Here is a 13,922-nt window from a genome sequence, read left to right on the forward strand (position 1 = left end):
ACCAACCAACAACATGTCTTCCCCAGAAGCTCGTACCGGAGTTAAGCGGCCTCGTAAGTCCTGGATTTACATTTCTTATGTGGGACCGTTTGGGATGTGAGAACGGCACTTTCCCCGAGGTGTTTTGGTCTTCAGATGCTCCGCCTGAAGACCCGTCTCAGCTCATGCTCGACAGACATCTCTGTTCTGCACTTGCTTTCCCTGGCTTCATTCTCAGGGATAGCAAAGCCGAATTTCCTTACTCTCCGCTGAGCTCCAACGCTCTTTACTTGCTATTGCTAACAACCTTGGACGTGATTCACAGGCACCCAGTCGCTTCCACCTCCTTCTCTCCCCCAGCTCGTGGCCGAACAACACACCCCCATTCCCGCCACAGACAAGGATACCAAGAGACTCATCGTCGTTCTCTCGAATGCCAGCCTCGAAACCTACAAGGCTTCTCATGGCGGGGCTAGTCGGAACGACATGCACCGGGAAGAAAAATACTCGCTTCTGAACAGTGATGAACATATTGGCGTGATGCGCAAAATGAATCGTGATATCAGTGATGCCCGCCCTGATATTACGCACCAGGTCCGGACCAATTCGCTAGCTTCTGCGATGCGGCACGCTCAACCGTGTCGCTGACCAGTGTCCCTGCTGTCTGCATTCAACATGCTGACATGACCAGTGTCTCCTCACTCTCCTCGACTCCCCTATCAACAAGGCCGGAAGGCTCCAGATTTACATCCACACGGCCAAGGGCGTCTTGATCGAGGTCTCGCCGACCGTTCGCATCCCTCGTACATTTAAGCGCTTTGCGGGCCTCATGGTCCAGCTGCTGCATCGGCTATCCATCCGCTCGACCAACTCACAGGAGAAGCTGTTGCGGGTCATCCAGAACCCCATCACCGATCATTTACCACCTAACTGTCGGAAGGTCACACTCAGCTTTGACGCCCCGCTCGTCAAGGTGCGGGACTACGTCGACACCCTGGGACCTAAGGAGAGCATTTGTGTCTTCGTAGGTGCCATGGCTAAGGGAGCTGACACATTTGCGGATGGCATCGTCGACGAGAAGATTTCCATCAGCAACTTCAGCCTGTCTGCTAGTGTTGCTTGTAGTAAATTCTGCCACGCTGCCGAGGATAGCTGGGACATCCTCTAAAAAGGCTGTCTCTTAGCGGCCAGTCCGGGATTGGGTAGGTATATTCATGGGGATGGTTTAGGCGACATTCGCGCTGTCTGGAAAGGGGGAATGCGGTGTGACGAGACCAAAATTGCCTTCACCCCGTTGGAACTATTCATTGGTGTTTACGGGGGCGGGACTGCGGCTAATCTTTGAGGTGGAGTTTCTGCCCTGGGTAATATATTCGTCCCTTCGTCCCTTCGTCCCTCCGCGCCCTTTGCACGAAGATAGCAAGGTACACAAGCCGCCAAGAGATCCAGTTCCCGAGGCCGATCAGGCCGATGGACATCTTTCGCGATAGGTACCCATTTTCCCGTGACACAACGTGTCGTTTCAGTTGTACTTCACACCCTTATACCTAATAAGCAGATCATAAATCATCCCTAAGAAGTTCTCTTTCCCATTTGGTCATCAGCGAATTCGACTTCGGGGCGACAAAAGTGAGTGGCTCGCGCTCATCCTCCAGCAGGTTTCCTTCATAGGTACTTGATACGCACTTGCAGCTACTGCGTACTTCACACATCTCATGTATACCTTAATCACGCTTGTGATATGTGACATGGTAACCATCTGTATTCGTACCTTACCCTTACTGAAATGTATCAGCCCCTTGGATCCGCTGACCTCTCTTATTCGCACCAACGTCAGCAACGTGGCAGAATGTGGACCAAGCCTTCCCAATAAGGCGCAGAAAGCAAAGACGTCTCGTTTCGCGGAACGGCTCTCTCCATCTGCCATGATACCCAAGGGCCAAAGAGCGAAGTGCGTAACTCGTTATTGACTACCCACGTAGCAGCATGGGTACTAATCGACTCAGTTCCTTAACCCTGGGCAATGGAGCCGCCGATAGGAAACCACTTGGCAAATGGCTCTCGAGGATGGAGTCGAGAACCAAGCAACATTAGCCCTGTCGTTCAGTCGCGCGTGGCCAGACTTCCTGTATACACTTTCACTCCACTTGAATATCCAATATAAAATCTGCCTCTGGAGGCCGGACCAAGGTTAGTGAAATCGTGTCGACAGCCCGCTAGTAGCAGTGCCCAAGTACACCCAAAGCCATAACCACCCGCTTCATAATCGTCGATCGAGCACAGCTTGCCACGCGTGGCCGCAGTGAAAGCGTGAGCTGTCTCGAGAAAGTCCCGATAGTGACGACAAGACCACTCGGAACTCGCCCGAGCTCTGTCCCCTCGAGCAAGCCCGTCCAATCCGTTGGAGGAGAGGCGTATTGGGCACCATTTTCCATTTTGTTTTGCCCACTTTTCCATACACTGAACTCATCGACAGCTTTCAATGGTCGCCTTCTTCGAGGTATCACACCTGCCCTCGTCGGTTTCATTCTACTCGGCTGTGTTTCAGCCCCTGGGTCTCTTTTATATATCTACAGAGGGTACGGGTTCCCCCAACACACAACACTCGGCAAAAGGCCGTGCAATTCAGTCGCAACCCACCATCACATACGGCACGTCCGCGCCCTCCAAGGCTGTTTTCCAGATTCGTGAGGTCCCGACCCCGAAACGCTCCCACGCCACGCTATCAGCGTCATCCAGCCAGGCCGTCGCCGACTTCGAGGCCTTTGCCATTCGCGCACACCCAGCCAGCATCAAGCTGCCGCACCAATTCCCTGAGGTGATTTCAACTTTCGGCGGCAGTGATTCAGATCGCACCCGTATCCGGGATCTTGACGGCAACATCATGGACGTCGTGCATCTCCCCTCCTCTCACCAGTCCGTGCGGTACGGTGATGGTGCGAGTAATTCCGGAATTCCAACGACGGAGTCGCATCGAGACGATGCTAGCCGTATCCTCGACTGGAATTACGACGTTGCCCTTTCAGAGCACCACCATGATCCTGCGCGCAGCGCCACGGGTGGACCGACCTCGACCTGGGCTAAGCAACCAGGCCCCGTCCCTGACAAAGAATACACCGTACTTCGCCGCAGTGTCACAACGTCGATCCTCGAGCAACCCCATCGCGAGAACGGTGATAGTGGCCTGAGCTCCACCACCATCGTCGGAGCTTTACTGGGCGCCGCTGCCGGTGCCGCTGCTGGAGCTGCCCTCACATACAGCTTGGTGAAAGCCGAGCGTGAGCGGGCTCCTCGACAGGAGCAGGAAGTAATGTCGGTGCAACGCCGGGCTACATTTCCTGATGGCATGAGCATGACGGCCCCGGCGGATGGGCGATATGTTGAGGTCGAGAGAACCGTCGAAAGAATTCGGTACCCGGAGTCGTACGCTCCCCTAGCAGACCACCAGCAGCCTTCTCGTCAGCTCCCCCAATACACCCCGGCTGATAATGCACTCACCTCCGGCACGGCCAATGACTACTGTTATGAAGATCCACACGGCCATCAGTCGTGGCAAGTGAATGCAACGGGGACTGGTAGCGTCTACAGCGGCATGGACGGCCTCCAGTCAGCTGGAGCACCCCTTATGATCATGGATGCTGAGCAGCATAGCACCATAGGCTCGTCACGCCACAGCACAGTACGACAACCATCCGTACACGGCACTGTGTATGAGACCGACCGAGAGTCGTTTGTTTCGGCTCAGAGCAAACGATCTGTGTCGACGATCCGCGGTCCGCCTCCGCCAACAGTCGAGACTGAGTTGAGCATGAGGAGTAGGGCTCCTAGCATGGCTCCCAGCAGGGCTCCCAGCATGGCCCCCAGCATGGCCCCCAGCAGGGCTCCCAGTATGGCCCCCAGCAGGGCTCCCAGCATGGCCCCCAGCAGGGCTCCCAGTATGGCCCCCAGCAGGGCTCCCAGCATGGCTCCCAGCAGGGTTCCCAGTATGGCCCCCAGCAGGACCCCCAGCAGGGTTCCCAGTATGGCCCCCAGCAGGACCCCCAGCAGGGTTCCCAGCATGGCCCCTAGCAGGGCTCCAAGCAAGGCTCCCAGCAGGGTTCCCAGCAGGGCTCCTAGTATGGCCCCCAGTGCCGCAGCACATAGCAATCGAGAGCCAACTGTCGTCATGTTCTCAGGCAGCACCCCCAGCCAGGTCTCTGCGAGAAACCTTGGACTGCCGACAAGCGGAATAGGCAGTAGTCATGCCGATTGGGAGGACGTTATTAGCCTCGCTCCGAGCGATAGCATCAGCTGTATTGGTAGCAGGGCAAGCCGACGTCCATAGATAGCAGGACAGGGGCTGTTATCTTGACCGTCAAGCCCGACGGACATCTCAGTAACAAGTGATGATTGCATGGATCTGAAGGACTGTGAATTTGGCCCGGGAGATGAGCCTGGGGGTTTCCGGAAATTTGTCAAGATTGGAACAACCCCGGAAGTATTGCTAGATGCATGGAACATAAGGTACCTATAATGAATACCTAGAGTGGGAGGGAGCCTCTACAAGTCAGAAACTTACAGGAGACGAGAGTTCTCGAGACCACACCATATAGCACATTTATGTATACAGTACCTTAGCTGTAACTTACGGATTCGAACGTAATATCATCCGTGCCCGGAACATTGTACACTACACTAAGGTACCTTAAGGTATATAAACCTCTAAGCTGGGTACGCAGTAATTCCGGAGTATCAAGCAACTTCTTACCTATCCAAATAATTCTGGAAGTACCGATCACGTGTGGCGATCAGTGGAGAATTACCCCCGACGTGGGTCCGCGTTTTCTTGAAGGTGCCGTCGCTCTCAATGCTTCAACTTCCGAACACCAGAGGCTCCATTCCGCGCAGCTGTCCCCGGCCATTTTGCTTTTTTTTTGGTTTGCAAATTCACGATGGATGGTCTTGGAATCCAGGGACAATCTCATCTGACCTCGAGGACAGTAAACTCTTTCTCGTATAAACTCAGCACTGTTCTCTCAACCTCGTATGCCGACTCGGAGTTCCGGGATGCTCTCTCCCTCTTAGACGAGCGTGGTGTTAAAAGCAGTTTGAAAGAGCGACGTCAACTTCGACTGGATGCGCAGAGAGATGTCATTCGGAGTAACGGTAACATAGTGACCGAGTTTGGCCGAGTTGCTGATGTGAGTCGACTCGATCTTCCAGCTGCAACCCGCATTGACATGATCGGTATTTTCAGAAACTGCAGCGGATAAAGGCCACTCTGGACCAGTTGAATGTCTCCTACCTGGATATGCGAGAGCGCATAGGTGGTGCTCACGACCAATGTTCCTTAGTGTTAGATGACGCGTCATCGCTCATGCGACAACGTTCCGAAGTCGCTGCTAACCAGCAGCTCTTACGGACCTTTCGTGACCGCTTCCTGCTCACTGATGACGAGGTGCTCTCCCTGACCTCGACGGCCCAATCTGTGGACGATGAGTTCTTCGCCGCAATGGCCAAGACCAAGAGGATCAGAAAAGACTGCGATATCTTGCTCGGCTTCGAAAACCAGTCACTGGGCCTTGAAATCGTGGAGCAGATATCCAGGAACCTGAATCTCGCGTTCCAGAAACTCTATAAATGGGTCCAAAGAGAATTCCAAACATTGAATCTCGAAAACCCCCAGCTTAATGCTTCTATCCGTCGCGCCATCAGGGTACTGGCAGAGAGGCCTTCCCTTTTCCAGGGTTGTTTGGACTCCTTCGCCGATGCCCGGCAACTCATACTATCAGATGCGTTCTACCTGGCCTTGACAGGCACTACGGCGACTGACCAGCCCAACTCTGGTATGAAACCGATTGAGATGGCCGCCCATGACCCTCTCCGTTACGCGGGAGACATGCTAGCATGGTTACACTCTGCCGCCGTGGGGGAGCGGGAGGTTCTTGAGGTTCTTTTCTTGGAAGACGGAGACGAGATTGCCAAAGGCCTGCAATCCGGCCACGCGGACAGAATATGGCAGCTCATGCAGGACGTCGAACCCAACACTGTGGCGAGCGGATTCGACTCGTTGAAGGCCCTACACGACTTGGTCGATAGAGATTTGTCAGGGGTAGGCAGGATCCTTAGACAACGGATAGAACAGGTCGTTCAATCCAACGAGGATATCATTCTAGCTTACCAGCTCGCCAATCTTCTGGGATTTTATCGATACACCTTCACCAAACTGCTCGGCGAAGATACCGGTCTCTATCAACTGATGTCGAGCTTGGAGGCGGAAGCGTTACGGCAGTTCCGTTCTCTCGTGAGGGATCAAATTGCCACATTACAGGGGGAATTGCAGCGCACACCTTCCAATCTAGGCCCCCCAGACTATCTAAATGATGCGCTTCGGCAATTGACAACCATCATGCAGACATATGAGACATCTCTATCTGCGTCGACTGACCGAGAGGCCGACTTCCAGTCCGTTCTGACAGAAGCCTTCGATCCATTTATCGCAGGCTGTAAGAGCATGGCCAAGGCCATCGACCCTCACGATGGCGCAATTTTCAATATAAACTGCCTCGTAGCCGTCATGGCGGCCTTGCAACGTTTCGAGTTCACCCGGAACCGTGCCAAGATGCTCCAGGCTCAGGCCGACGACGATTTGGACAAGCTCGCCGATGCTCAATATCGCTTTCTCCGGGAGGCTTCTGGTCTCGACGAGATGTTCACATGCCTTGGCCCCTTATGCAAAGACCCCAAAGACCTCGAAAATCTCCACCTACTCCACCCAATGCGCCCTGAGGCTCTCGCCCGTGCGAGCCAGATTTTAGACGAGTTTCTTCCCTCAGCGCTCATGGATGCAATGGATAGAGTCAAGCTCATCCAGGACTCAAACCTGGCTCGTGAGGTGACAGAGAAGGCCGCAGAGAAGTTTTGCCGGGATTTCGAGCATGTTGAGAAGATTCTCATCGCGGCGGACGAAGTATCCGAGCTAGCGCCCAGGGAGGGACAAGACGAGGTGCCATCATTCAAGTCTTTGTTCCCCAGAACGTCTGGGGAAATCCGAGTGCTGCTGTCATAGCACCGATCTTTGGGCTTCCAGGAATAGGGTTATTGTCAAGGCATAGAGGCCCGGTGAGATTCCTAGCTCGAGCTCCCTCCAATAACAACACTGCTGCTTATTTAGAATGTACTTAGAGTTGAGACGCCTCTTAAATAGGTACACTCTCTGGCCGATTCCTCTAGCTTTAAGCGTGGGAACTCGGCGTATCTTTTCGTCCCCCTCCCCCCTTTTGTTGCCAAGTCACATTCAAGAGGTACCCCGCCTTGATGTTGAACAGCCCAACTTCCCGTTTGCGGGTCTGTGTCCTTATAATCTCTTACAAAGCGATATATTTCTGTCTAAATGTACAGTCCGTAAATGATGTGATAACGTGGCATCAGCGCCTTCGCAAGTGGGAAGAAATCAAGTAGGAGACCTCACATGATATTAGCGAGATGAATCGTCGTTATATTGTACACATCGTCCGAACCTCGGCACCCAAGAGGCAAGCGAAACGAATGAACACACCGCGGCCTCTACCCAATCCCCCAACGTCTATTTACCCACCAACCAATGTCGAGATGCAGAGAAGAAAACCTCGCCGTTACCTGCCGCCGACGCTGCTCTTGGTATTCGCACCCTCATTATGCTTACATGTGAATGGGCAGCGAGTGGGTGGCCATAGCAGCTTCCTTGAAAGCCTCAGCCAGGGTAGGATGGGCGTGACAAGTGCGGGCAATGTCTTCGGTCGACGCGCCGTATTCGAGTGCTAGGGTTGCTTCCGCAATCATTTCACCAGCATTGGGGCCGATGATGTGAACGCCCAGCAGCCGATCGGTCTCGGGATCGGCGAGCATCTTCACAAAGCCGTCCGAGTCCAGGTTCGTCTTCGCACGCGAGTTGGCGCTGAACGGGAAGTTGCCGACACGGTATGGGATGTTCTGAGACTTCAGGTCTTGCTCGCTCTGGCCAACCCAGGCGACCTCGGGATGGGTATACATCACCGAGGGGATGCAGCCGTAGTTGACGTGACCATAACCTTTCTTCATGTATTCGACGACTGCAACGGCTTCCTCCTCGGCCTTGTGAGCGAGCATGGGGCCGAATGTCACGTCACCAACACAGCGGATGTGAGGGAATTTGGTCCGATATTCCGAGTCGATGATCACACGTCCGCGCTCATCAAGCTCCATGCCGATATTCTCGAGACCCAGGCCCTGGGTATAGGGCCTGCGGCCGATGGCAACAAGGACCGTCTCAGCCTCGATCTGTAGTCTCATTCGTCAGTCGCCGTAACCAAAAGCCCCGGTGAGCGCTATAGAAGGGAAAACGTACCGTCTCGGGCTTGCCGCCCTTAGCAGCGTCAATGTCGAGCTTGATCTTGTCGCCGCTCGTGTCACCGCCAACGACCTTGGTGCTGAGCTTGAAGTTGATGCCTTGCTTCTTGAGCAGTTTCTGTGCAGCCTTCGAAACTTCACTGTCCATACCAGGACCGCCGATTTGGTCGAGGAATTCGACGACAGTAACTTTCGATCCCAACCTCGACCAGACAGAGCCCATCTCGAGGCCAATGATTCCACCGCCGATGACGACCAGGGACTCCGGGACCTTGTCCAATGAGAGGGCACCCGTGCTAGTGACAACGCGCTTTTCGTCGATCTCGAGGCCTGGGAAAGGGGTGGCCTCGCTGCCCGTCGCGATCAGGATGTTCTTGCCCTTGACAGTCCTCTCGCCGCCCTCGTTCAAATCCACCTTGATCTCGTGTTCGTTGATGAACGAACCAGTTCCCTTGATATATTCGACGCCATTCTTCTTCAGCAAGAACTCGACACCTTTTGTAAGGCCGGTCACTGCAGTGTCCTTGGCCTTCATGAATTGTTGAAGGTTGAGGCTGACGTCACCCACGTCGATACCGCGGTTCTTCGTGTCATGTTTGATCATATGGTATATGTGGGAGTTGTTGAGAAGGGCCTTGGAGGGGATGCAGCCCACGTTGAGGCACGTACCGCCAAGGGTGCCACGCTTCTCGATACAAGCAACCTGTAATGAAGCGGCGGGTTAACACTTGATAACTATGGGAGGAACCCCAAATGGATCGAGATCTGTAGATACCTTGAAGCCTTCCTGGCCAGCCTTGATAGCAGCGACATATCCAGCGACACCACCACCGATGATAATCAGATCTTTCTCCTCTGCGTCAACCAATTGAGAGAATGTCAGCAAGATATTCCCGCCTTCAGCTACAAGTATGAGGGACGACAGACCAGAGGCTGAAGCATATGTGCGGCGCCATCTCGATAGTTGGGTAGGCGCAACGACCACGGGAAGGCTATGAATGGCTGTTAGCAGCGACGATGGCTAGGAATGAGGATTCCCGGGGGCCGAAGGCGGAAGAAAGTGGCGAAGGGGAAGAAGAAAAACGTGACATATACGTACGAGGATGGGTTCCGGAACGCCGACCTCGCCGTGGAGCGTGGCAGCAAGCGATTACAGAGCATCGTGCAAATCACTATTTCTGATGTCGGTCGTCAATTGAAACGCGAAACTAGGGTATGAAGGTCGGCGTCAAATGAGTCGTCACGATGCTCAACAAAATACTTTGTCTGTGTTACCCTGAAGGAGAGTTGGCTACCTTAGCTTATCTGTAATTCCTTCGTTCGAAGTACGTACTTCGTACTTCCACTATGCTCGGCAGAACGTTCAGAACGGGACCCACTACCTTCCTTGGATTGGTCCGGGACGAGCCTGAACAAGGGACGACGTACAGACACATTTGTACAAAGCTGGTATTGTACTGGTGATGTTGTCGCACGTCAAAATAGCACTTGTATGATTAACTTAATAGAGCAGAATTCTCGTGTGTGTGTATTATATTAAGTTATATCTATATAAGTCTTTTATACCCTTGATTTAGGTGGTGAAGACTCTATTATAGGTACTATATTATTTACATCCTATCCGGTCTTTTCTAGTATCCGCCCTTATTATATCTTAATACCTAAGGTCCCCGAGATCCGAAGCCCTTACTTAGGTATAGATCCCCTAAGGACTATATTATAGTCCGTGTGCCTATACGATACACCCCCTTAGTTAAGGTGGATTTTCTTAGGTTAACTAACTAATTAAAGGCTTCGGTTTAAACTACAAGCTCTATTAAGCAGCTATAAGGTAGATTAACAGGATTCTAAGTACCCCTGGTTTAGTATATCTAAACCCCTATATTTTATATAAAAAAATCCCTACTCCTAATATATCTAGTTATATTCTCCTCCGCTCGTTATCCCGATACTATTAGTGTATTTAGGCTCCGTAAGTACACTTTAAATAATTAAACAATGGTTAGAGTGTATAAGCAAACGAGTTATATACGCAGTTCTGAATAGCTCTAAAAAGTGACCTTTTTCCTTAACAATTTCCCCCCGCACGTGGTGTGGGTCGGGACCTAGTGGTCAGAATACCTAATTCATCCCTCAACCTTCGTATCTATCTACCTCCCTATCTCCACACTTTTGCTCCTTTTCGCCATCCCCGGCTTCAAAAGGCGATAATACCCGAATCTTACTAATAATACTTGTTTATGTTCGGTGGCCTAGGTGGATTGATACGGTGCTATCTACCTCGTGAGCGAATGATGTTTGCCATAATTAGCACCCAAGAGTCTTTTCTTATAAGAGAAGAGCATCGGAAACCGAGTTAGGTACCTTAGGTAGTGTACGCCGGAGGACGAGTACAGAATGTGGATCCGGGCACAAGTGAAGCTGCTGTGCTCACATAAGAAAGCTACTTGTCTCGCTCCAAATCGACCAAGGTAGGCAATGACGGCTTTCGGAATGAGGCCGACCGCTTCAATTTCAGGTCAACTTGTCACAACCTCTAATTACTCAGTAAGTAGGTATTTGGCCTCGAATATTTTTTTCCCGGTCCGAATAGGAAACCGATTAATCCCGCTCACTCATTTCCTGCCGCTCCAGGATACACTCCGCCACCTTGCATGCCTCCCTTACCCTCCGGGCCTCTTTCTTGCCGTCTACCATGTCCGTCTTATGCACCTTCTGACGAAGAAAATATCGCAGTCCACGTGCTAGCTCGGACGAGACATGGGTCCCAAAAATCTTTCCCAAGGCGTGGTCTGTGCTTGTCTGCTTGACCTTCAAACATTCTTGGAGGATAGTAATGAGCATGACTTCAACTACCAGGGAAGTTGTCTCTTTGACGTAGGCGAAGTTCAGCGGTTTCAATACATCCAAGGAAATCGAACAATCGACGACGAGGTGACCGACCATCTTAGCCGTATTGATGAGCCGACGGTTGTCCATCGTCTCCTCCTCTTCATCCTCTGGTTCTTCGCCGAAAAGTGGCTCGCCCAGTCTCCGGAATAGCGTCCATAACACATCCTGGAAAGCATACTTGATCCTGGGATCTCCGCAGAACTTGCTAGCAACAAGGGTGTAGTAAGGATTGTAGTACTGTTGAGCGCCGGCGCACTGCACAAGGACCTTGGGTATCTCTCGGCGGTTGTACTTGTTGAGCCGAAGCTTCAATATCCTCAAATGCGCGTCGTTGACGTCGGCAGCGGCCACCAGGGAGATAAATATGGCTCTCCGAACATCTGTGTTCATACCCTGTTCCCGCGCAAGCTCGGCATAGTCGATAAGAGTGAGGTCGTCCCCGGTGGCCAGGTCGTCCAAGTCAGTACCGAGATTGAGATCTGAACCAATGTCCGTCTCCCCAGCGGCAGGTCCGGATTCATTGGATCTTTGCTGTTCACTGTTCCTGGGTCCCGCCCAACTCGCACCAACAAGCCACCACCTGCCCGACTTGTCCGCATTCTGAATGTCCCCCAAGCCTACACGGAGGGGTTCGGTGGCCTTCGTCTTGGTCGTGTCCATAGTCCCCAGCAACTTCCTCATCCGCGTGACATGTTGACTCAGGGTCGCCAAATCCTGAGAACCCGCTTTTACTTTGTTGTTCTTCAAGTCGGTAATGGTCTCGATCATGAACTTGGTTCGTACGGACAGATTCCCTTCGCCGATCTTGGTAACTGCAGGCCGAATGAGGCTGACAATATCCTTCAGCGCCAAAGGGTCATCCTTGCGAAGCTGAGGACCAGCCATTCGGACGATTCTGAGTAGGAGTTCGGCATTGAGCTCCGATAGATTACTCAAAAGGAGGCGTACATAATCAAATATGAGTTTGCTCCCGACAATACGGAACATATACATCTCGGATAAGACGGTAGCCAAGTTCGACGTCTCCTTTGTAGGTGTCTGCTGTTGCTCTACCGCCCTTTGGGCGGCAGCATGCTCTTGCTGGAATCGGTCCACTACGGCGTTGAGGAAGTGAGCCGCAAAGTCCACGCCGATGACTTTATGCAGCGCAGCTACAAAACCAGCAGAAAGAACCAATAGCGTATCGGGTTTGCTCGTGGGCTCGCAGATCTGTGCCATCAAGAGATCGGTGAGGACATTGGTGACGAGGCCACGAGGATGGTCTCGGTAGATCTGGTTGATCTCTTCCACGATGGAGATTAGGTTTGCCTCTGTGACACGATTGACCGGGCCCTGCGTCTTTCTGCGGATCCGAGCTTCCAAGTCCGTGTCGTTTCCGGAGCGTTTCCGGAGAGAAGGCGGTATGTACTTTGACGTATCCGTGATCGGGGCCACATAGGGGTTCTCGCGACGTCTTGTCATTGTAGGTTGGTGTTCTTCGGCGTCCGACCCAGAAACTGCGAAAGGATCCTCGTCTTGGGACGATTCATCCTCACTTCCAGATGCTTCGTCCGAAGCCTCCTCCCTGCCTTTGTCGTCGTGCCCCTCATTCCCGTCCTCCAACGCGCTAAGCGAATCGTCGTCCTCGGCTTCTTCCAAGTCGCTGGCGTCTGTATTCTCGACAGCGTCGTCTCGCGGACGTTCTCGGGATCGCGCCGCTTTTAGACGTTTTCTCGCTAGCCACTCATCTGCCTCCGTCTTGCCCTTGTGAGGCACCTCGCTATCATCATCGCTACTGTCGTCAAGCAAGTCAAGTAAACCATCGTCCTTGAAGGCCTTGGGAAGAGTCTTGCGGTCTTTCCTGATACCCAGTTTACGCTCTAGCGCCTCGATCTCGGCATCATCTTGGGCAGTATTATTGCGCGCAGCTTTCGGCGTCTGTCGAGTTGGCGGCACCTGACTGCTCTTGCCATCTGAGTCGGTCCTCTTCCGCTTCCGTGTCGTAGACGTTGACAATACAGGGGGCGGGGGCGAGGGCGGGTCCTCTTCCACCACGGATGTAGATGTATCACAGTCGTGATCCTCTGGCGCTTGGGAGTGACGTGCCGAGTTTCGGCGGTTCTGTACACTGCCCTGGGAAGGTTGCTGGCGGCGTTTCGACGATCTTTCAGCTTTGCGCCGGGCTTTCCGATGTTGCCCCTGGCTTTCCCATCGCCCCTTGTTCACCGACGCAGGAAGTGTGTCTAAAAACCCTAATTCCTTGAGAAGATTTGAAGGCAGGCTCAATTTCTTTGGAGGCATGGTACCGAGTTGGAGAGATATACACTCGGTTGAGTGCACTTCGTAGCTCGGAGTCGACCCTACTGTGTCTGCTCCCTTTAACTGCTCTCAACCTCTTGCGAAGAAGGTCAACCAATGGCGAGCGAGGGCATCTCAAGCTCAAGCTAAGAACGATGGGCTGTGAATGTGAATATAACCTAAGATGCAAGTAAAGAACGTCACGACCGTTGTTCTGATTGACTTATGTTGCAAGGCAAATTTATTTTATTTGGATTACCTATCCACTAATTAATGGCCCCAGAAGGTACAAAATGGGCAGAACGTGGTCCTCAACACGACCCACAATACAGAAAGTACCTCTACCTACCATTCCAGTACCTTACCTTACCTAGGGATCTTGGTCCGTCCCTTTCGAACTCGTTTTTAATTTTTCTTTTCCTTCCTCT

General features: G+C 52.6%; 5 protein-coding genes across 5 annotated transcripts; 3 read left to right on the forward strand and 2 right to left on the reverse strand.

Annotated features, from left to right (window-relative positions):
• Window positions 1-13: 13 nt before the first annotated feature.
• SODALDRAFT_267624 (nucleolar essential protein 1) lies at window positions 14-1,147 on the forward strand (the record flags this gene model as incomplete). The annotated part of the gene is made up of 3 exons (XM_028607560.1): window positions 14-53; window positions 305-573; window positions 671-1,147. The coding sequence occupies 3 exons, from the start codon at window positions 14-16 to the stop codon at window positions 1,145-1,147; spliced, it is 786 nt and encodes a 261-aa protein (XP_028470502.1).
• A 1,061-nt stretch (window positions 1,148-2,208) lies between these two features.
• Window positions 2,209-4,436, forward strand: SODALDRAFT_21208 (hypothetical protein). Its single transcript, XM_028607284.1, has 2 exons — window positions 2,209-3,895; window positions 3,979-4,436. Exons 1-2 carry the CDS (start codon window positions 2,462-2,464, stop codon window positions 4,045-4,047), a joined length of 1,503 nt encoding a protein of 500 aa, XP_028470503.1. The 5' UTR covers window positions 2,209-2,461; the 3' UTR covers window positions 4,048-4,436.
• A 397-nt stretch (window positions 4,437-4,833) lies between these two features.
• SODALDRAFT_342007 (oligomeric complex COG6) lies at window positions 4,834-7,027 on the forward strand (the record flags this gene model as incomplete). Its single annotated transcript, XM_028613065.1, has 2 exons — window positions 4,834-5,159; window positions 5,216-7,027. The coding sequence occupies exons 1-2, from the start codon at window positions 4,911-4,913 to the stop codon at window positions 7,025-7,027; spliced, it is 2,061 nt and encodes a 686-aa protein (XP_028470504.1). The 5' UTR covers window positions 4,834-4,910.
• A 611-nt stretch (window positions 7,028-7,638) lies between these two features.
• On the reverse strand, window positions 7,639-9,486 carry SODALDRAFT_266316 (dihydrolipoyl dehydrogenase; the record flags this gene model as incomplete). Its single annotated transcript, XM_028607481.1, has 5 exons — window positions 7,639-8,256; window positions 8,324-9,028; window positions 9,101-9,180; window positions 9,253-9,317; window positions 9,425-9,486. 5 exons carry the CDS (start codon window positions 9,484-9,486, stop codon window positions 7,639-7,641), a joined length of 1,530 nt encoding a protein of 509 aa, XP_028470505.1.
• Window positions 9,487-10,674: 1,188 nt separating this feature from the next.
• Window positions 10,675-13,709, reverse strand: SODALDRAFT_326851 (hypothetical protein). Its single transcript, XM_028610281.1, has one exon. It carries the CDS (start codon window positions 13,495-13,497, stop codon window positions 10,927-10,929), a length of 2,571 nt encoding a protein of 856 aa, XP_028470506.1. The 5' UTR covers window positions 13,498-13,709; the 3' UTR covers window positions 10,675-10,926.
• Between the last annotated feature and the right edge of the window lie 213 nt (window positions 13,710-13,922).

The sequence above is a fragment of the Sodiomyces alkalinus genome, assembly GCF_003711515.1.
Source record: "Sodiomyces alkalinus F11 unplaced genomic scaffold SODALscaffold_1, whole genome shotgun sequence".
Lineage (NCBI taxonomy): Eukaryota > Fungi > Ascomycota > Sordariomycetes > Glomerellales > Plectosphaerellaceae > Sodiomyces > Sodiomyces alkalinus.

What these genes read in the sequence shown, in the direction of transcription:
- SODALDRAFT_21208 (XM_028607284.1), top strand. Translation starts at nt 2,462, where the DNA reads ATGGTCGCCTTCTTCGAGGTATCACACCTGCCCTCGTCGGTTTCATTC. An exon ending in CCAGCAGGGCTCCCAGCATG is followed by an intron (nt 3,896 to 3,978) that starts GCCCCCAGCAGG and finishes GGCCCCCAGCAG; the next exon opens with GACCCCCAGCAGGGTTCCCA.
- SODALDRAFT_326851 (XM_028610281.1), bottom strand. Translation starts at nt 13,497, where the DNA reads ATGCCTCCAAAGAAATTGAGCCTGCCTTCAAATCTTCTCAAGGAATTA.